Here is a 20,234-nt window from a genome sequence, read left to right as displayed (position 1 = left end):
AAACCGAAATTATGTTTTCTAATCTACTTAATTGCATAAACAAGCAGCAAAACAAAAATATCCTAAATCCGATATGTACCTTGAAAGATTAATTCTTCTTCACCTCCATTGCTATTGGACGGTGTGTAGAAAGCTGATTAATGTCAATTTATTTTCCCCGGAGACACTGTTCCACTTTTAGATCAAATCTCGACTGGAACTGAATACAGACTGTCAATATAATTGCATTATCCTCAGTTAATTCTTTTTTTTCGGGGGGGGGGGGGGGTTGTTTCCTTTTTATTTAATATTACCATAACTGAACAATTTTGAATCTATTGTATGGATAGGATAGACATCAGAATTCAGATAACAGTGGTTGGAGCCTTTTCAATCTCTTGTTGTAAATATAACCGACTTGAAATTTGAGGGTTCATCAAAATAAAAAAAAAACCGTTTATTTAAACTATGGAGCATTTCCTACGTTATTAAATTATAAAAAAAGGAAAAGGTTGCACATACCATTTGACATTCTTCTTAGATAAGTCATTGCCGCATTCTCATGTCCATTGAAACGATTTGGCGAGGTAGGGGACGTTGGTGAAGGCGTATATTGCACAAACGGCGAATCAGGTGGTATTAATGGCGCTGTGGAGCTTGCACTCCTATCGGGACGAATATTCACATAGTTTCTGAAAACGCGGTGTTAGTTAGTAAGCTGCATGCAAATGTTAAGATGCTGTGTTGAGCGGATTATTGGTACCATTTTCCATTGCTAGGAATTAGAGCCAATATCAAACAGAATTAACCAAATGTTAGTATTTCCTTCTTCGTTAAGATTAGCCAGCTCCAACCCTTTGGCAAAATAAACTTCCGATTCACCGGACAAAATTTATAAACTCAGATAAAAAATTTGTCAAATTTATATGACATTCGAAATAATACAATACAAATACTCGGTGGCGTCAATTCACAAGAAATTAGGAGGGGAGGGGGCAAATTTGTCCTTTTTTCGATTTTTTTTTAATGGCAACACAAAACAGGCATTCCTCAACGAAGTTGCCCAAAAAGGTGTTTTTCAAAATCTCGGCGGGGGGAGGGGCAGAAAGATCCAGGGTGCAGAGGCCCCCTCCTGCCCCCACTGATTGAAGCCACTGGAAATACAAGCTAAAAACATGAACATAGTTAAAAGAGATTACAAAGTTATTACAAGATTACAGAGAATAAAAGAGATTACAAAGGGGGTTTGAACCACCCCCCCCCCCCTGAAATGCTGTCCGACTCGTAAAAAAACATGAAAAAAATGAATATAAACAAATTTTTGATGCGCTTACAATAGTTTTTTTTGTACCCTCCCCCCTCGAAAGAAACTCTTTTGTAGCCCCCCCCCCCCGAGAAAAAATCCTGAGTATTGACTTAATCTGTCGGCTAATAGCAGTTTATTATCATTATTATTACGCTATTCTTTGGTATATATATATAGAAAATCATTTTCTGTATGATGTTAAATTAACAATTTTAAACGCGCTAAAAAGCCGCAATAATTTTCTTGCTCTACTAGAGGAACAACAAGATGAATCTGTGCATCCTCTTTTCTCTCAAGTTATAGGGCTGGGCAGCTCCAAACATTAGAAATATAACAACAAAAGTATAAAATTGGTAACACTGAAGGAGGAATTAGTTAACATTTGGAGACCTTAGTTTTGAAGTGTCACTATTAGAGGGTCGGGGTCTTGAGTTATTTACCTCGTTTGAATAAATTGGAATTTTAAGAAATTAAAGCAAATAGATATCGAAGCGCATTTGGTAGTTTACTAGATCCAAAATAGAATCTTGTAATGGAAACAAAATTAAATGTTGTTTTTCTGTCCATTTTATCCCGAAGCTACTGTCAGCAGTGTAGCCTGAGACAAAGAAGTCTTAATCCAGCCACTAAGGAATTTGGAATATTAATCACATAAAATAATGACTAATTTCTTTTACAATTCTGCTTTTATATTTGAAACAATTTAATAAATATATAAATAGGTATTAATTTTAATTAAGATAGGGGAAAACCAAACACAGTTCAAACATTTCGGTTCTTTTTTTAATGATAAACAGAAATATAAATAGACAGGAAAAAAGAAAAAAAGATTACATTAGGAAAAATAAAATAAAGTGAAAGAATAAAATAAGGGTATATAATAAATATAAACACCTTTGGGCGTTATTTTTCTTAAATTGTTTCATTTTTCTATTATTTTTTTTGTATATTATAGATTCCCGTTGAATAAATTTTTTAATAAGTAACATAAACATTCGAACTATATTTTGTATTTTTTTCACTCTCTTACCCGTTTTTTATTCTTCGTTTTACCCGTTTTTTTCTCTTAGTTTTTTTCCGGTACAAGACTGAACAACCATATCTTAGGGGGAGAACGCCCTAGACCCCTTCCCTAACTTAATTAGTCTTACATATCATTAGCTAAGTGTGCTAAGTTAAAAAAAAAAATCAAAAACGACTCTGTCTGGATTCAATAGTCTCCTTCGTCCGTAAACGTAGCTTAGCAATCTTAACCTTTCTTTCGTTATAGCCCTGGAAAATGGAATCTAACCTTACCTTTGGTACAGTTTATTTTTAATATACGGTCAGTGAAAAAAGTACCCAAAAGTATGTTTAGAGTCCCTCTGGAAAACATTTCAAACATCTTATTCCTCCTTTTAAAGTACCTGCGTTTGAAAATCATACTTAAAGACTGTCATCACCATGGCTTCCATGTTCTAGTCTTAGTTCACAGACTTATCTATTGCTAATCTATTTCATCCAGCTATATGCATTTAACTACGAGGGTTCAAACTTCGACTGAAACATTTTGGAATTGATTGAATTTAGTCGAAACCCCTTCAAATAAAGGTTATTGTATATTAAAACAAACCTTTGAGAAGTGGACGACATGGAACGCATGAGCCTGTCCATACCAACTGAGACGTCAATTTTAGAATTGGTTCTGTCTATTTGGTCAACAAAATTATTCCTTTTCTTCTGAACATATTTTAAAAGATTTCCATACTTACAATATTCAACAATAAGCAGCAACTCTCCTAAAAATACAAATACTTAAAAATCCTGGAAGCATAGATGCATTAACCACAAAATTCGAGCCAAAAAACAAAAAGAAAAACTGCAGGGCTGCACAAAATTATACTTTTGAAATGACAGATTCTTATATTTGGAGGGCCCCCATGCTATACTATACTGATCAGTTTAATTTGAGTATCGACGGCAAAAGCAATACATCGATAGAATAAATATCGATAGATACATCGATAGAATAAAAAAATGCAGGGCTGCACAAAATTTTACTTTTGAAATGACAGGTTCTCATATTACGAGAGCTTCCATGCTATACTATATTTATCAGTCTCATTTGAGTATCGACAGCAAAAGTAATACATCGACAGAATAAATATAGATAGATATATCAATACATTGAATAAATACATCGATAGAATACAATAAAAAACTGCAGGGCTGCACAAAAATTCACTTTTGAAATGGCAGATTCTCATATTTGGAGGGCTTCCAAGCTATATCTATCAGTCTCATTTGAGTATCGACAACAGCAATAATCGATAGAATAAATATTTCATCTACTAGCCAATTCTCATGTGCTGTCGTGCAATCAGAATCTCATCCAAAATCTAAACCGAGAAACTGCGTGTTGCTTCTCATTTTAGGTTCGAGGATCATCTTGCCATTGGAAAGCAATGTTACTATTTGCCTTGTTATATAGTTACCAAGCTATTGCCTTGCTTATCTGGCGACTATCCCAATTGTTTTCCTAGCAACTGTTTATGGCAATTTTTGTAGAAGCGAGGAAATATTATTCAAACCTACAAAATTTGTTTCGAATTTGGCCGAAATCTAAAAATACATCTAAATAAAACAAAATATTTGAACAAGCATTTAGATTCAAGACAAATATAAAATTTTTTTTAAACTATAGTTATTCCCATGGCCGTATCCAGGATTCTTCGGGGGATTTTTTACACAAGGACTTTTTTTTAAGGGGGCGGGGGGGGGGGGTGTTCACAAAAAAAAATTCAAAAAACCCATAAAAAATTTGCTTATATCTATTTTTGTCACGTTTTAAGGAGTCAAACAAACGTTTCGGGGGGGGGGGGATCCAAACAGCCCTACCCCCCTCCTCCCTTGATACGGCCTTGTTTATTGCTTAAATGAAGAAACTCACAAAGCTTTATTCTTGTTTCAACATTTTTGAATGTTGCACAAAAAAATCTACCAACAGTCTCCAATAACGCTTCTGTCAGTTAGGAAAATTCAGCAATAATTTGTTGTAAAGTTTTCCAGAAGTCCACTGAAACACATTTCTTTGAAAAAGTTGTTGCAAAATTATTTAGGACGGCAGAAATACACCTTTTAATATATGCTTTTTACAAAGATGCAAGGTTTTAAATCCTATAAACAGCTATTAGCACTATTAGGTGTTAGTAGCGTGCTAATTACTGTTACGTGTTGTTTTGTTTTTATCTTGTTGTTTTTTGCGCATAGGAATTATAATTTGTATTACGTTCTTCGACAGTGAATGTTTTATGTACCAAGTTTTTGTTTTTAGGCTACAAAAATATAGAAATATAAGCATGGGCGTAGGGTGGGGGTGGCAGGGAGGGCAGCTGCCCCCCCCCCCCCTAGACCTTCAAATTTACATTAGATATGGCTGAAAAAGCAGATGGTTGGAAAAGCAGTTGATAAAAGGCCCTCCATCACACTATCTAATGCCCCCCTAGACAGTATGCTGCCTACGCCCATGAATATAAGGGACATGGACTCTGCAAGGGACATTTTGAATGCAAACAAAACACAAGCGCTTTACTTCAAATCATAGTAAGTTTGTCTGCGACTTTGAAGCATTTAACTAGCATATTTTCAAGGATTTTTGAATTGAATAATTTAAAGGTTTTCTAGTAAATAATGAAATTAACTCACCCTTGTCGATGTTACGAGTGTATGCACCAAGAAGATTGACAACGTTTAAATGTTTCCCAAGATTTGTCATTATTTTAAGCTCTTTAACAAGAGCTGCCAGTGCCTCACGCCCAGGAGAGGGCTTAAGCATCTTCACTGCCACTGTTGTTTTCGCTTCACCTTCAATGATCCCCAGAGCCTCGGCTTGAACTACTCGACCGAAAGCTCCAACGCCCAATTGCTTACCTTGGAGGAAAATAAGCTATTCAACTACAAATAGTTTCCTTTTTAACAAAAGAAGAGATAGAAAACTAAACCATAATTTTTATGTCGACAAAATTGATAGCAAGATTCGCAATAGTCCTGGCAATTTTCTTACTTTTCTCGCCAAATCAATTTAAACTCGTTTAAGGTAGATAAAAGCCTTTTGGAGACTCACTCAGCTCCAAGGGCGTTCTATAAGGCAGTTGATCCCAGAATAAATCTTTTCGATAGATATTCACTCCTTAAAAATCTACCCTATTTTATTTTGTTATTTCAACTTCATATCATCTGTTCCTATCCATTATCCATCTGATATCTTTCTGTATATAAAAGAATTGAGTGATTTTGCACCATATCTCAATTTTTTTTTTTTCAATTATTAGATTGAAACACACTTCAGAGTCTAAAATACCTGAAAATAGTAGGGTTTTTAACCGGGGACTCAATGCCTGGGTACTAATGCTCGATCTCTGTGCAAGTATGTCGAACTCATAGCGGAATCAAACTAAAAAAAAAAAAAAAAAAAAAAAAAAAAAAAAAAAAAAAAAAAAAAAAAAAATCCTAACCCTCAAATGAAGGACGTATGAGATCATATTGGACGACTCGCTGGAGACTATAATCAATACAAGGTCAATACAGCGACTCACAATATCACGAAATCCATACATGCGACACCAGACTTAGCGTGTTGGCAAATGGCCAGTAGTTAGGTGCAATCCCAAGGCAATAAAAATACGTCAAACTAAGTATCTGACTGATATGGAACTTCAGATCTTTTTATTCTCTCGACAAAGCAGCTTATAAGAGGGGAGGCGGGAATAGCATAGCTTGCCATGCTCTACCTAAAGAAAACTGACAGCTAAAGTACTTCCTTATTTTAGTCAATCGAGTCTTCCTAATCCTTACTAATTAAAGTTCTAGAGCTCCGAACCCAGACGATTAGGACCCCGAGAAATAAGCCTTGTTTTCAATTCGACTTTTATTTTATAAACTGTTGAGCTACCTTGAGCTACTATTCTAAACTTCTTTTTTTCAAGTACATCTATAAGACTTGTAAACTGCAATGCAAATCCTGCCGCATCGCCAACAACTATCGCTTCAAGTGCCTCTAACCTGGGTTTGCATTCTTTAAAATGCCTGAGCATCCTGTATGTACTAAAATAGCTTATCTATGTTAAGATTACTTGATATATGGTTTAGTACATAAAGTGGAAGAAGCCCAGAAACCTAAGGTTCTGGATTTAGGCTCGCGAAGTTCAGTAACTAAAGTTGAATTCGTTGCTTTCGTTTATAATTTCATAAAATCAGAAAACAATTCAGATATACTTTTGCAATGAAAAGTGTGGTAACTTTCCCCCAAAAAAAGTTGGTTCACTGTTGTTATAGAAGAAAATCAAATGCACTTAGACTGCTTCAGCAACTGCTGAAATATATCGATCAATACATGACTAAGAACTTCTTTCGGGACTAAAATGAAAAACACTGAGTTTCAACTGGCAAAGCCCGATTAGAAATACTAAAACGGTCTTAATCCTCAACCCTCCAAATATTAACAGCCTATTAAAGTTTTATAACTGTGTTTTTTAAGTATTTTAATTGAAAAACATCATTTCAGTAACAATAAAGTAGTGGCAGAGTCCGTCAGTCGACAGCCATAAAAAACAAAAACGGTACGTATACTCTCTTGTGAGGACGGATTCAGACTGATCGAACCTGCTGGCTTAGACGGTATAGCGTATAGTGGGAAATAATTGCTTTAGTTACATGTCGTAAAACTTCACGAAATAGTTTTCAGAGCTGAGCATTAGTGATTTGATTGAAGTTACCGACATGACCTATTATATGGGCAGACAGAAAGAACTGGAGACGAATAAAAACCTCAACGTGCATATCGTATGTACTCATACCTAATTTCAATCTTTCCTTTGGGAATTCCCAAGACTTCTTATTGTATGGCAGCAATTCTGCTTGTTCATCTAAAGTCTGTTCAGGGTTGATAATCTCAGGGTTTCCTTCTTCGAATTTTTCCAGATTATGAAGTGTTAAAAATGCCTTCCTTTGCTATGAACAATAAAAAGAAATGAGAAGAAAAGAATTAAGAAGAACTATTGTTTGATACAGTAAATACAATAAGTTATAAGAATATTTATGAAATTTTTATTTCAAGTTTCTTCACTGGGTTTCAAGGGGAGGATTTTTCCAAAGAAAAAAGTGCAGTAAAATCGCAGTTAAAAGAAGTTGCTGAAATAATAAAAAACAATTTTTACGAGCTCGTCTTTCCCAGATAATAAAATGCCAAATATTCTTTCCTTTGTTAAGAAGAAGAAGAGCGATAAAATAATAAAATATTTCAATATCAAAAGTTGGATTCAGTAAATAGTAGTAGAAAGAACCACATAAAAAAATAGCAAGTTTTTTCACTCGAACTCTAGAAACGATTTATTTTAAAAGCAAAAGTCTTGCTCAAATAGTAGTTGAAAAGATGCTAAGTGAAAAAAGAGAAAATGTAACAATTTGCTCAGAACAGCATAAACACGCGAGATGAAAAATCAAACAACATAACAACATTCAGTAAATAAACAATATAGCAATGACAGGAGAAAATGACGGCTTCTACTATAATATGGATATGTCTATAATATGTCTACTATAATGATCATGTCTGGATAAAAGAAGTAGTCATATAGAATAAAGAGGTTAAACAACATAGCATTTAATGAAAACAACAACGCTAAAAAATAAAATGGTGAAAACAAATAAGCAGAATAAAATGCTATGCTTGTTATTACAACCTGATCTTGCAAAAAATAGATAAGATCAGGCGCAGTGGAAATTAGCATCATAAATTCAGGCATAAAATTTAATTATAGAATATTTGCCAATATCATAAGATAAACAATTTTACTTGGATTTCCAAATTTTCTAAGTAATCCTAAATTAGTTTTAACATTTAAAATTAAAGAGCCGTTTGAATTAACTAAGATAGACAACTTTTACCGGAAGTCTAAATTCTCTCTATTATATAGCATAAACCATTAAAAACTTAATTACGAGCAAACTAAAATTTGTATTCTACGTTACGAACACGTTTTACTCCCCCCATGTTCACTCGTATAATTCCTATCCACACAAAATACATACAAATGATAGACTCTATAAACAGACCCCAGCAGGGGCATCGTTTCAGGGAAGGCAGGAGGGGGCAGTTTGCCCCGCCCCCGATAATTTAGAGAACAAAATATTATATAGCCATGCCCCTTGACCATCCAGATATGGACCCGTCTTGCACACCCCCCCACCCCACAATAAAAATTCTGGAGCTACACCCCTGGACCCCAGTAAATATTATAGAGGGGATTTTTAAGGAACCAGTGAGTAAAAACTTCAGCTATAGTTTATAGTTTTCGTTTATATCGTTTTTCCGCTTATAGTCTATAGCTTCAGCTTCAGTTTTACACTAATAGTTTCCAATTATATAGATATCTAAAGTACCTTCAGGGAGGTTTTTCGAGCATGGTCCGAGTGGAGAAGATAAAGAAAAATAAATAATACTCTCTAAGTTATGATGATGCTTTCTAATAAAAAAAAAATTACCCTTTCTTTTTTCATTTTCACCAAAAGCAGAGCCAAAAGTATAATAACAGTTATGGCAAGAATGACACCTACAATTGGAATCCATGCACTCAATGGTGGATCTGGAAAACAAAAATTAGATTTTAAAATACCGAATTTTAAGGGAAAATTATACGAATAATGGAAAAAAAAAAATCAAAGATACAAATGACAAATCTAGAATCCTAGTTTGATATAATTTATACGCATGATATAATTTATGCCTTTAATTACACGTGAAAGATGATACGCAACATAAATATTCTACCATAAACATACTAATTTGTAAATATACAGATATACTCATAAATGCATACACGTATGATTTTCTAATATATTTGAATAACTAATTTATAATATATGTATTAGCCTGTTTCAGGTATAAATTTATATATACAAGCTACAGTATAACTATATTGCTTTTGTTAGAAACTTTGGGCAATATTTGTCTTCTAAATAACTAACAAATATCAATTGTTTAAGGGTTTAAGCTCATTTAATCGATGTTCACTAATTACAAGAGACAATAACTGGGAAAATCATACAAATATTTTTTTTCGAGTGACAGATACAGTTTTTCTCTCTCTTCAATTCTGTAGGTATAAAATAATTGTGTAGATCAACGATTAGAAGTGCCAAAAAAGGGCGATTTATCAGCTAATTTTCGAATTAAAATTACCTTGCCATCAATCCATGGCTAATTGGAGAAAAAGCCAAGACAGAGAAAAAACGGGTATAATTTAAATAAAACAGCGGAACAAAATTGTTCCACTTTTTATTTAAATTATACCCGTTTTTCTCTCTCTTAAATCTGTAGGTATGAAATAATTGTGCAGATCAACAATTAAAAGTGTAAAACAAAGACGATTTATCAGTTTGTTCCAGTGTTGCCAACACAGACAAAATTCATAAATCCAAATATATATTTATTTTTGTCAACTTTGATTTATATTCTGCAATGAGGACAATTTAATATGGTGAAACCATGCCAGATAAAACAATACAGCAAGAATAGATTTTTCATCAATTTTTTTTTTCATTGTTGTTAACAAGGTGCCCACAATGTGTTGTTCCGAACAATCCCGGCAGAATGTTTTCTGAGAGATTTTCAAATTCAAGTCTGATCTATAGAAATATTTCATGAGAATCTTGATTCCTGTCAAATTATCCTTAACCAGCATTTTCCTATATAAGAGTATCTCCATTCATCCTCATTACTTCAGAGAACTTCTTTTATAATCGCCAGGAATTTTGAGCATGGCAAGCTGTTGGTAAGAAGAGCTTTTTAGCAGAGTCGTCAATTCACGAACATTATGGGAAGAGGCAAAATGTATTTCTCAAAATCTAGGAGGAGGGAATTTAGTGAATGCCAAAACAGAGCATTTTTCAATGAAAATATAAATAAAGGAATTTTTCAAAATCTAGAGGAGGGATTACCTCCACCCCAAATTGATTCCATTGCTCTTTAAGTCTCTGTGTCTACTTGTAAGTGTTGGAGAGCTAGACCAATTTTTTATCTTTTGCTTACTGTCTGTGGGGTTTGCATAATTTTCTCTTTTTACACTCTTCATAAATGTACGCGAGTGATTCTTTTTCACGAAAAAAAAGCCGCTGGGGCTGAATTCAATTTTTAAAACACAGCAATAAGGTTATAAGACTTGTGCTGATGAATCTGAAATATGTTTTATTTATTGTATTGGCGCAAAATAATTCTAAATCAATAAGATATTTCGGCCGTGAAATTTGAAGAAGTCTTAATGTTCAGTAATATACTTTCGTTGTTTGTCCTTTTTGTACAGTTTCCTTTCCTCCCCTTTCCGTAAATACTATTTCCATAAAACTCGTATGAACACAAGTTACCACATTATCAAGCCATATCTATTAATCATTTCCCTTTGAATATACGTTTTACAATTGTGTTGTAATTCTACAAAATCTGAGTGAAACAAAAGTAGAAAGGAACCTTTCTACTTTTGTACATGGCGGCAATAAACAATACTTAGGCTTATTATATTTTTCCAGAGGAGGCTGTTTCATTCGGATGAACCGAACCGCACATCTAACAACACTAGCCTCTCTTCTACTACACACAAGATTTTAAATTAGACGTGAAGAATATTACAGAAAATCCAGAAAAGCTTAATCTGTGCACATGAAATTGACTTACCAATAACGACAACTTCAGATTCTATAGAGGCAGATCCTGCGATACTTTCTAGGTTGCAAGAATATATACCAGCTCCACTCTGCCTTATAAAAGGAGCCTTTAGGGTGGCTGAATTCAAATCGTGACTTAGCAAATATTCTTCTGACCTTTCGATTTCTCTTCTATCTTTTAGCCATGTAACAGATGGAGGTGGTCTACCAGTGAAGTTACATTGGAGAACCAGTGGCTTTCCCTTTTCTACTTCAATTTTCTTTCCCATGTTATGAGCCGTAAAAATAGGCGAACTTTGATCTAAAAATAAATATAACTTAAAACATTTATTCTTGTGATTGTGAACCTATGACTTACCATACCTCTTTCCTCTGTTAGAAATATAGATCTAAAATATTATTTATTCAATCTCAAAATTAAAGGGGCCATTCTCCCTCCCCCCCCCTACCCCGAATCCAAAAAAACTACTCACCCTGATGAAATACTTCGAACAATAAGTAAAATCACTTTATTGTATAAAAAAAAACCTTTAATATATTATAAGAGCCTAGCAAAGACGTATTAGAACAGTATAGACAGGATATGAAGCAACGAAATTAGTGGCGTTTTGGGGATCAAAATGAAACCCCAAAATAGGGTTAGGGGGTGCTCGTTTTGCCGTGTCTGCTAACTTTGGTTTCACTTTCGCTCTTTCTTGTGCTGAAAGGAACCAAAATAATTTCCCCGACACAAATGTTCAGTGTAGAACTTGTGTCTCCGTATTGAAAGCTCGGAATGTCTCTCCCATTTTTATACCTTTTTTTTGTAAAAAAAGAAGTATTTGTGTTACTAAAGTTAAGAAAGATTACCAATAAAATCACCAAAGTAAACCGAAACGAATAGGCAAGGCTAAGAGGTTGTCTGGTTAGCAATAATCTCAGGGAGTCACATACTGAAAAATAATGAAGAATCTCAGTTTTATATAAGAATTGTGTTAAATTACGGAAGAAGCCATTAGAGTTTTTTTAACATTGGAAAACTTACAACTCCTAAAGAACCATTATAAAATATTTTGTGTTGTGCCATGTCTGTACTAAACTTCGTCAAATCGAAGTCAAAATTTTATATCCATGGAAAAAAATCAACAAGTTTTCGCTTACAGACTTGGTCCAAAGTCTGTACTACCGTTTGCATATGAAACTTCCTTCGAATCCTTCAAAGGAAATATCGACAAGCATTTAGGAAATACCAATTTGGTTGACGGCACATTTGACCAATGTTAACCGATTGACGTAGATGGTCGTATTCATCGGTAGTTCTGGTCTTGTTAATTGTAAGTTGTCTATATATTTTATATTTATTGAATGTACTCCTCACAGTGTATGCTGAGGGAAAATAAAAGTATTATTATTATCATTATTATCTGGCATGCATTAAGGCGTAGTGCTTTCAGTTGTAATGCAATCGTGAAAAAAAAACGTATACAGGCCCGGATCTTATTGGAATCCCTTCCCCCCGCATGCTAGTGTATTCTACCCATAGTCCCATGACACTTCAAATATATGCATGAGATATAAGATTAGAATTTGCTATTTTTTCTCGTAAGTTTACTTCATATCTAAATAAATAGATTTTATTAGAATGTGTTTGTCAAGATCTGACAGAAAGAAATGATGCGTAGCAGAAAATAAAAATAAGACATATAAAAAGAATGACAAATTTAACAGTGGAAAAAAATTCTAACAAGGAAAGAATAGCTTTCTTTATTGTTACCATATTAAAGCACGTACTTGAATGAAAGTGTACCCTTAAATGATTAACAAACATCAAGGAAAAAAGCCGCATACACTAAAATATTTTATTTAATGGAAATGTAAGTGAACTTTAAGCAAACCAATAAAAACAAATTCAAAGGAAATAAATGGGCTCTTTTCAAACTGGTCTCGTCAGAGATAATACAAGCATATATAGGTTTCATTTCTTTAACTACCTAAAACACAAACCCAAAGCCGATTCATGAGCGTTTAAGTTCTTACCCATTACGGAGATTTTCACAGACTGTTTAATAAGTTCTCCTCTCAATGACTTAGCCTCGCATATGTATTGACCACTGTCAGATAAACTTATTCCTGGCTTCTCCAGTGTTTGGTAATAACCATAAGCATCTTCTCCTTTGAATATTAATACCCCTAAAATACATGACAAAATAATAAATAGTTCCTACTTTTAAAATCAACTGCTGAATTTTTATGCCGGTTTGTTCTTTCAACAATTGTGTTGCGTTTAAGTGCATAATTACGTTCCGATACTAAACATTCAATCCATACAAGGTGTGAGAATACCTAAAAATCAATCAATAAATGTCTCACAAAACCACCAACTATTAACCTACTAATAGCACAAACCGAAATAATTATTTTCAAAAAGTCAAAGGGACTGTAATTTATTTTTGTAAGATCGTATTGACTAGATATGCCAAAGACAAATATTTATCCGACAGGATGATACCAATTTAGAACACAATAAGTGGCCAAATTTTTTGGCAACAATGAGCCTTCAAACTAAAATAAATAAAATCCAAAAAACTTACCACATAGACCCCATACTCACAAATTAATAGATATACTTGTACAATCTAAAATATACAATTATGAGCTGCGTTTTGAAAAACCACAACACCCTTGACTTAAATTACTTAGAAAAAAATATTTCAACACTTGAATTGATTTTAAGGCTAAGTTTAACATTGTCCAAAAATATAATAAAGAAAATCAATTGTTATCTCCCTATTAATGGAAGAATCTGCAAACATTTTCTTAATATTTTGCGAACTTTTCTAAGCTCAAACCCAAATTCGTAGGGATTAGACAAAAAGAATGAAATCTTACAAAATAGAGGAATTTTATCCGTTAATAATGCAAAAATAATGATAATAATAATAATTGTTATTTATGTTTCGATTCTGGTCATCCTTTGCCACCTGAAAAAAGGGTTATCTTTTCTATGGGAGATCGAATCTTCGACATTTCCTTTTCTGGCCTTGCAGATACAGTGTTGGTGACTTCCAAGCCATGAAGAAGTTTAAGTGTAAGATTAGACGCGAAGTTAATGCCAATCCTGAACAAACGGACCTACATGGTTGTATCAAATTTTCCTTTTGTTTTCAAAAATTTACAACAAAAACTTAAAAGCACGAAAGACATCAAAATAACCCCCCCCCCCCCCGCTTTGAACCCATCTTTGGTCTATTCATACTTTACAACTAAAGTTTCTTCACATTTTCCTTTGAGTTGTTCCAAATTATGAAGTTTTTAGGGCAGAATCATATTTTTCCCAGTGATGCCACATTGGAATGTGACAATTAATAAGCAATGCTAATTAGCTAAATCTGACAACGCTTTTCGTTCGTAAAATTTAAACAGTAACAAACTGTTAATTCTCAAACCTAACCACACCTACAAAGGAAAGTTAAACCCCCTTAAACTGTTTTGTGCTATATGGTTTAACGTATTATTGAAACGAATTTTCTCAATGTTTCTTCGTTTTTTAATTTTGCGCCTACTATCAACAAAAACTACATAAGTGCATATGAAGCCATTTTTCATTAAAAATTTAATTCCCGGTTTTCAACAATTTTTAAAGACGTATACGGTTGTGTAATTTTCCACTTAAACAATACAAACAATCAGATTTCATTTTCATCGTCCTTGGTACACTGTCCGAAAACTGTTCGCTGGAAAAACTCACCAAAAGAATAGAAATAAGCTGTTAACATAAAGCAACTTTCAGTTGAATAAAAAATCTCAACGCAAATCAATAGCTCAAAACCTTTAAGTTGGCACTTTAGGTCTGACAGGGGCGTCGCTTGGGGGTGGCGAGGCAGTTCCCCCCACCCCCAATAATGCGGAGAAAAAAATATTATACATCCCATGCCCTTTAACTATCCAGATATGGACACCTCTTGCCCCCCCCCCCCCAATAAGAATACGGAAGATTCGCCCCTGAGGTCTGAACACATTTGGTCAACTATCAACCATTTTATACGATTTCAATGAACTTCTTTTATCTCAGTGAACACTAGTGTAGTTCAAATAGTCAGAGAAGTTTAAAAACACGAAGAAACATGTTTGCAGAATCATCCAACAGGGAGACACGAAGCAGGGGGGGGGTAGCAATTAACTAGAATTGTCATAGATTTTTAAAGATGTTCACATAATTCTTTGAAATAATTATGCAATCAACTGATGGTCATGATATTGGTAGACGGCCGAAAAGAAGAGTCTTGTTCTGTCATCTTCACTAATTACAGAACAAGTCGCAGTGCTGAAATTTTATAATTAATTCCTATTTGTTTTAGGTATTCTGACATGAAATTTAACAAACAGTTCGTTACCGCGAACTCTTGGACATGGTAGGACAGTATTCAATAATTTCTAGCATAACTAAACGATTGAACCTCATGATTTTATATTTTTGGATTTTGGGGGAGGGGAAGTGTGGAGGTGACACGCATACAGAAGTTAGTCCCTATTTCTTTCAATTTATGCTATTGAATTCTATGTTTCCTAGCCGGTACTGCTACCCTGTAAACGGAGAGGCACTATCATATAAGCTACTTAAATTTATCCATCTTCCCTGATTTTACATGTCGTTAAACTTCATGGGTACCGAAATTATTAGGTTGCTACCCGGACTTTAGGTCAAAAAAGGCCTGACACGGGTACCAAAGAGCTGACTAGCTTCACTGACAATAGAAAATAAAATAATAAGAGAATAAAATAAAGATTTAAGTACTAAAATAATGAGAATATAAGAGAATAAAAAACAGAAAATGTAAGATGGTTTCGAGTCTCTTAAGTTGAATCAATTTTCGTTAAATCATTACAGTCATTTCAGTATTTTAGATTTACGTCCTTTCCTAGAATTTTTTTTTCTAGCCTAACTGTTACGATTATGGTGAGGGGCCTCCGTGTAGAGTTTTATGTGTTTTTATGTACCGATAAAGAGATAATTTTTTTTTTTTGTATTTTAACCTTGGAGAAATATGAAACTGACACAGTATTATTCTTAGGTGATTTAACGATAGAAAACTCTCAAATCTAACCTTCCTCTTACGATTTTGAAGTTCTAAATTGCAATCACCTATATATCTTGATGACCAAAAAACAAAACAAAAAAAATATTACTAACCAGTTTGACCTTCAACCAAATCAGAAAATGGATCAGTGTAGTTAGCTCGATAGTACCACTTAATTTCTCTTGTGAAGTTAAATAGACTGATTGAACATCGTAGAGACAAATTTTCCCCTTCATATAACTCGGTCGTTCTTGCAGACAAATCTACCGGTTCATTTGAGGCTGCAAAAAACTACAACTATAGAAACATAAAAGTAGAGTATGGGCTTAGTGAAGAAAACATAACAGAAAAGGACAAGCCTACTTATCTCTTCCCATGAAGTTAAATTTCAAGTCATTAGTTTCAGATTGCTTATCTCAACATTTTGTCAAGTATGATAAGAAAATATTGATAAACCCCCCTCCAAATTTATTCAATGATTTCTTATCAGCATTTTTTTTTTTTTGGACTGAGCACTCGTATTTTCGTTTGTTCAGCAATTTCTGTGTCAAAAATTTGATTCATTTGCTTCCTACTTTATCTTTATTTCCGACGGCATATAAATCAAGGTCTTTCAAAGAAGAATTTTATTACGGCTTTCATTTCTGGCTTACTCAACCTCTAAAAAAAGATACATCGAGATTTTAGAGAATCCCCTTCTTTCCTGAGTCGAGATTGGCCTTACCCTTGGTGATCGGGATGGTCATTAGTCAAGAAAGCCTCAAGAGCACAGCGATTGGGAGTTTCTTTTCAGAACCAGATTTTTAAAAAATTAAACCATATAAGTAGGTACTTTGTTTATTAGCAAAATAAACCAATTGAAATTCATGTCATATTTCGACCAAGTTTTTGGCAAAATTAGGAGACGGTGTTAGCATATTAAAATTTTAATTACTAACACCCGTCACAAAACAGGCCTGTCATGAGAAAAGATGGCAGCAACTGATAGTGCTGTTTAAAAGCAGCAGAGTGAGGGGCATGGGGCAACTCTCAAAAGTTTCTTGTTTGGTTTTTGGCGAAGCAACAAAACTGCTTTTATAGTGATGGTTCTTTTTTGTTTTGTTCTTAATAGTGATCGATGGTCTGTAGCTCGGTAACGGAACTGAAAATTTCAAACTTATTTTTATGTGTAGAGAATGTGAAATGGCGAGGAGCCTCTAAGACCCCCACCCCCTCCGAGGTACATTTTTTGCACCAGTAACCATTCTGGAGTAAAACTACTATCTGGAAATTTCGATCCGTTCCAATGGGGGGGACTAGGGGTACACTGTAACTTTTAACTTGCGATATGATGAGTCCTCCTTCAAATTTCCACAACCATTCTGTTCTATGTGATGGGGCATGGGGAAAAATAATAATGAAGAATCCATTGGAAACACATTGCTCAAAGTTAATGCAGTGACTCTGAAAAGATGACAATAACAAATTAAGAGCTAGAAAGGCAAAAATAGTTGCCAGTGTTTTTTTTTATAAGCATCGAGGATTTTTTTGTTTAGTTAATTTAAATTCTAGTTAAAAATTCCTTCACATGAAATTCAAAGATTTTTTGTATTAAAAATTCTAGTCAAAAGCAATACATCGCTCCAAGAGCCTTATTCTGTCCAGCTCAACCATTCCTCAATATAAGTTCTCAGTAAAACCTGCAGCTAAGTATCGTTACTCACTTCATACTGGGAACCCCGGAACTAACTAGAATCGCTAAACAAATTTCGGAATGGGGTCAGCTGCTACTTTTCTTAAATTTTGACCAATAAGGGGGGAATGCATTTGTTTACCCTGCTCACTCCTAGCTAACAACTAGGAAGAGATACAATCAATGAATTAAACAGAGTGAGGGAGAGAACACGATTCAGCCATAAACCAAATATACAGAGAAATAGTGTCTAAATAAGGAATAAAATTAATTCAATAAATTCGTTAAAAGATTGACGATTAAATACCTAGATGTATTATGCTCTTAAAAAAGAAGAAGACAAAAATACTCACAAACAACATAAAACCTCGTATGAGCTTCACTTTTACCAAATTCATTACTAGCAAGGCACAGGTATTCTCCCGATTGTATGCCAACTAACTGGAGCGTTGACCTAACCCGTACAAGATCGCAAGCAGCATTTCTGGTTGAAATAAGCGTCCTTGAATTCCGCAACTGGTTCGGATTGGACACCTCCAACTAAAACAAGTACAAAAATTACACGTCGAAATACTTTGAAACTGCTTCAAAACGAGAGTTGGCGGGAGGGGAAAAGTTAAAGTTGTAATAATGAACAATACCAAAAATTCAATTTTCAAAATGTTCAGACATGTAATCCTTTCTAATGCACAGCAATCGGTGTGTACCTTTCTTACAGCTTTTTTCAGCTTGTCAAGTCTTACTTCTAAGCCCCAACCTTATATTAAAATAAATGTTCCTGATAAAGTCCATGAGCACGGACCTCCCCCCCCCCCCAAAAAAAAAAGAAATCTAAATTTTCTTGAATTTCTGGGCTTATTCAAATAATCAAATTATTTTTTTAGTAGTCCTTCCGCCATCTGATATTATTTGCTAGATTTTTGCCTGTCCCCCCCCCTCCAAAAAAAAACAAACAAAAAAACAATGTACGTGCCCGGCCCAATACGCCTTAAACCCTCATAAATTTCACCAACTTTTAATATGATTCTTTTAAAATGTTTAGGTTTCATTTTTTTGTTCGCACTAATTCTTGCTTTTTTATGCTTGACGTATTAAATTAAACTATTTAAGCTAATTTCGACTATGTCTAGCTTTAAATTAACTAATTAGTTTCATAGAAAAGCCTTGTCTTGCTAAGAATTAAAAATCCTGAAGAACGTCTGCGATGCATTCTCCGTGGCTAAAAGTATAACAGCGAGTGTTACGCTTAAACGCACACACAGGGCAGTACGGTGTTAGATTTGACTGGGAAAGAGTTTGAAAGCAAATGCAAATTCTGTGGCATTTTCTTCTTTGTGTATAGATCGTTCTTGATCTCAGGCACATCAAGGGTACTGAACGTGGCACAAGTCTACTTACCCAGTTTAATTACTAGTTTTAGCATCCGATCAACTATCACTTGATGGAAACAATAGATGGGTTTGATGTGATACCTCAGGAAGATAATTCAAGATAGGTTTGCAGCACCGAGCAAGGCTGTTTTTCTACTAAACTTTTTAAGACGCATATTTATTAAAGTAATCTGAGCTAGCTATGTGCCTAAGTGTTTGTCTTGTCATCTTGATACACAGTGGCAATCACTGATGACACGTCATACCTTACAATTAAGGGTAGCAATTGATCTTTGGAAATAACACAGCCTGCCATTACTAGTCTTATTCCGGATTTTTTCACAGTGGTGTCAAGTGCTTTGGGAGCCCCAGAATAAAGCAGCCAACCATTCTCAGCTGCAGTTCTTACTGCAGACTTATATAAAAGGATTACAGAGCAAGATAGAAGAAGGTTTTTGGAGCAAAGAATTGCTTTGAACTAAAAGTCTTAGCTAAAAATCGTTATAAATTTTAGTTAAAAAAGCTTTAAACTAAAATTGATATCAGCTAAACAAAAATCCATTTGTTTTGGAATTAACTTGTACACTTGAATTTACCTCTTGATACCATTTTTTACTCAACTTTGGTCTATTAAATAAACCCTCATTGATAATTACCGATGATTAGTTAAAATAACACCAGAAAATATTTTGTATAAGAACAAATCTGTTAGTGTATTGTAAAAGATGCGGCATTTTTTTTACTATTATAGTATTATAGTCATTTATAACACTTAACCGAATGGATACAATTTTTTTTTATTGTTTCTTTGATTATTTTGTTTAAACTTTATTGGATGAATCAAGACCATTCATCAAGATAAACGCCAAAACTTGTTTGTTTACCAAGTAGATATGTAGAGGCCGCAACTGCTGACCAAGACCTTATAAAGTGGCCTTTTTTCTTCAACAGCGTTTTAAATTAGCGTTTCAACTATTGGGAAACCCATAGAAAATTTGGACATTTTTTAGAAGAATGATTAGGGGGGGGGATTCGATAGACTGAGGCAACACGAATGACTTTTTTTTAGCTTTACGAATATAAATTCCTTTATCGAAGAGCTTTATCCAAAGACTAGTCACCTATTTAATGATTAGTCACCTATCTATCCTGAC

The 20,234-nt window shown here is 34.1% G+C and overlaps 1 protein-coding gene across 1 annotated transcript in view; it reads right to left on the bottom strand.

The window, feature by feature from the left end:
* Pvr (PDGF- and VEGF-receptor related) overlaps positions 1 to 20,234 on the bottom strand; it is a 70,717-nt gene that overhangs the window by 24,715 nt on the left and 25,768 nt on the right. Inside the window, exons 8-16 of the mRNA XM_089102308.1 lie at positions 18,064 to 18,250; positions 16,152 to 16,319; positions 12,998 to 13,150; positions 10,992 to 11,282; positions 8,807 to 8,907; positions 7,120 to 7,273; positions 4,970 to 5,194; positions 2,898 to 3,063; positions 502 to 671 (exon numbers count right to left, since the gene is read on the bottom strand). Coding sequence (XP_088958434.1) covers positions 502 to 671; positions 2,898 to 3,063; positions 4,970 to 5,194; positions 7,120 to 7,273; positions 8,807 to 8,907; positions 10,992 to 11,282; positions 12,998 to 13,150; positions 16,152 to 16,319; positions 18,064 to 18,250 — 1,615 coding nt within the window. The remainder of the gene's footprint in view (positions 1 to 501; positions 672 to 2,897; positions 3,064 to 4,969; positions 5,195 to 7,119; positions 7,274 to 8,806; positions 8,908 to 10,991; positions 11,283 to 12,997; positions 13,151 to 16,151; positions 16,320 to 18,063; positions 18,251 to 20,234) is intronic.

This window comes from Artemia sp. Qi Xiang Cuo, chromosome 2, assembly GCF_049724085.1.
Source record: "Artemia sp. Qi Xiang Cuo chromosome 2, ASM4972408v1, whole genome shotgun sequence".
NCBI classification, from domain to species: domain Eukaryota; kingdom Metazoa; phylum Arthropoda; class Branchiopoda; order Anostraca; family Artemiidae; genus Artemia; species Artemia sp. Qi Xiang Cuo.
This window is presented reverse-complemented; position numbering and strand designations above follow the sequence as displayed.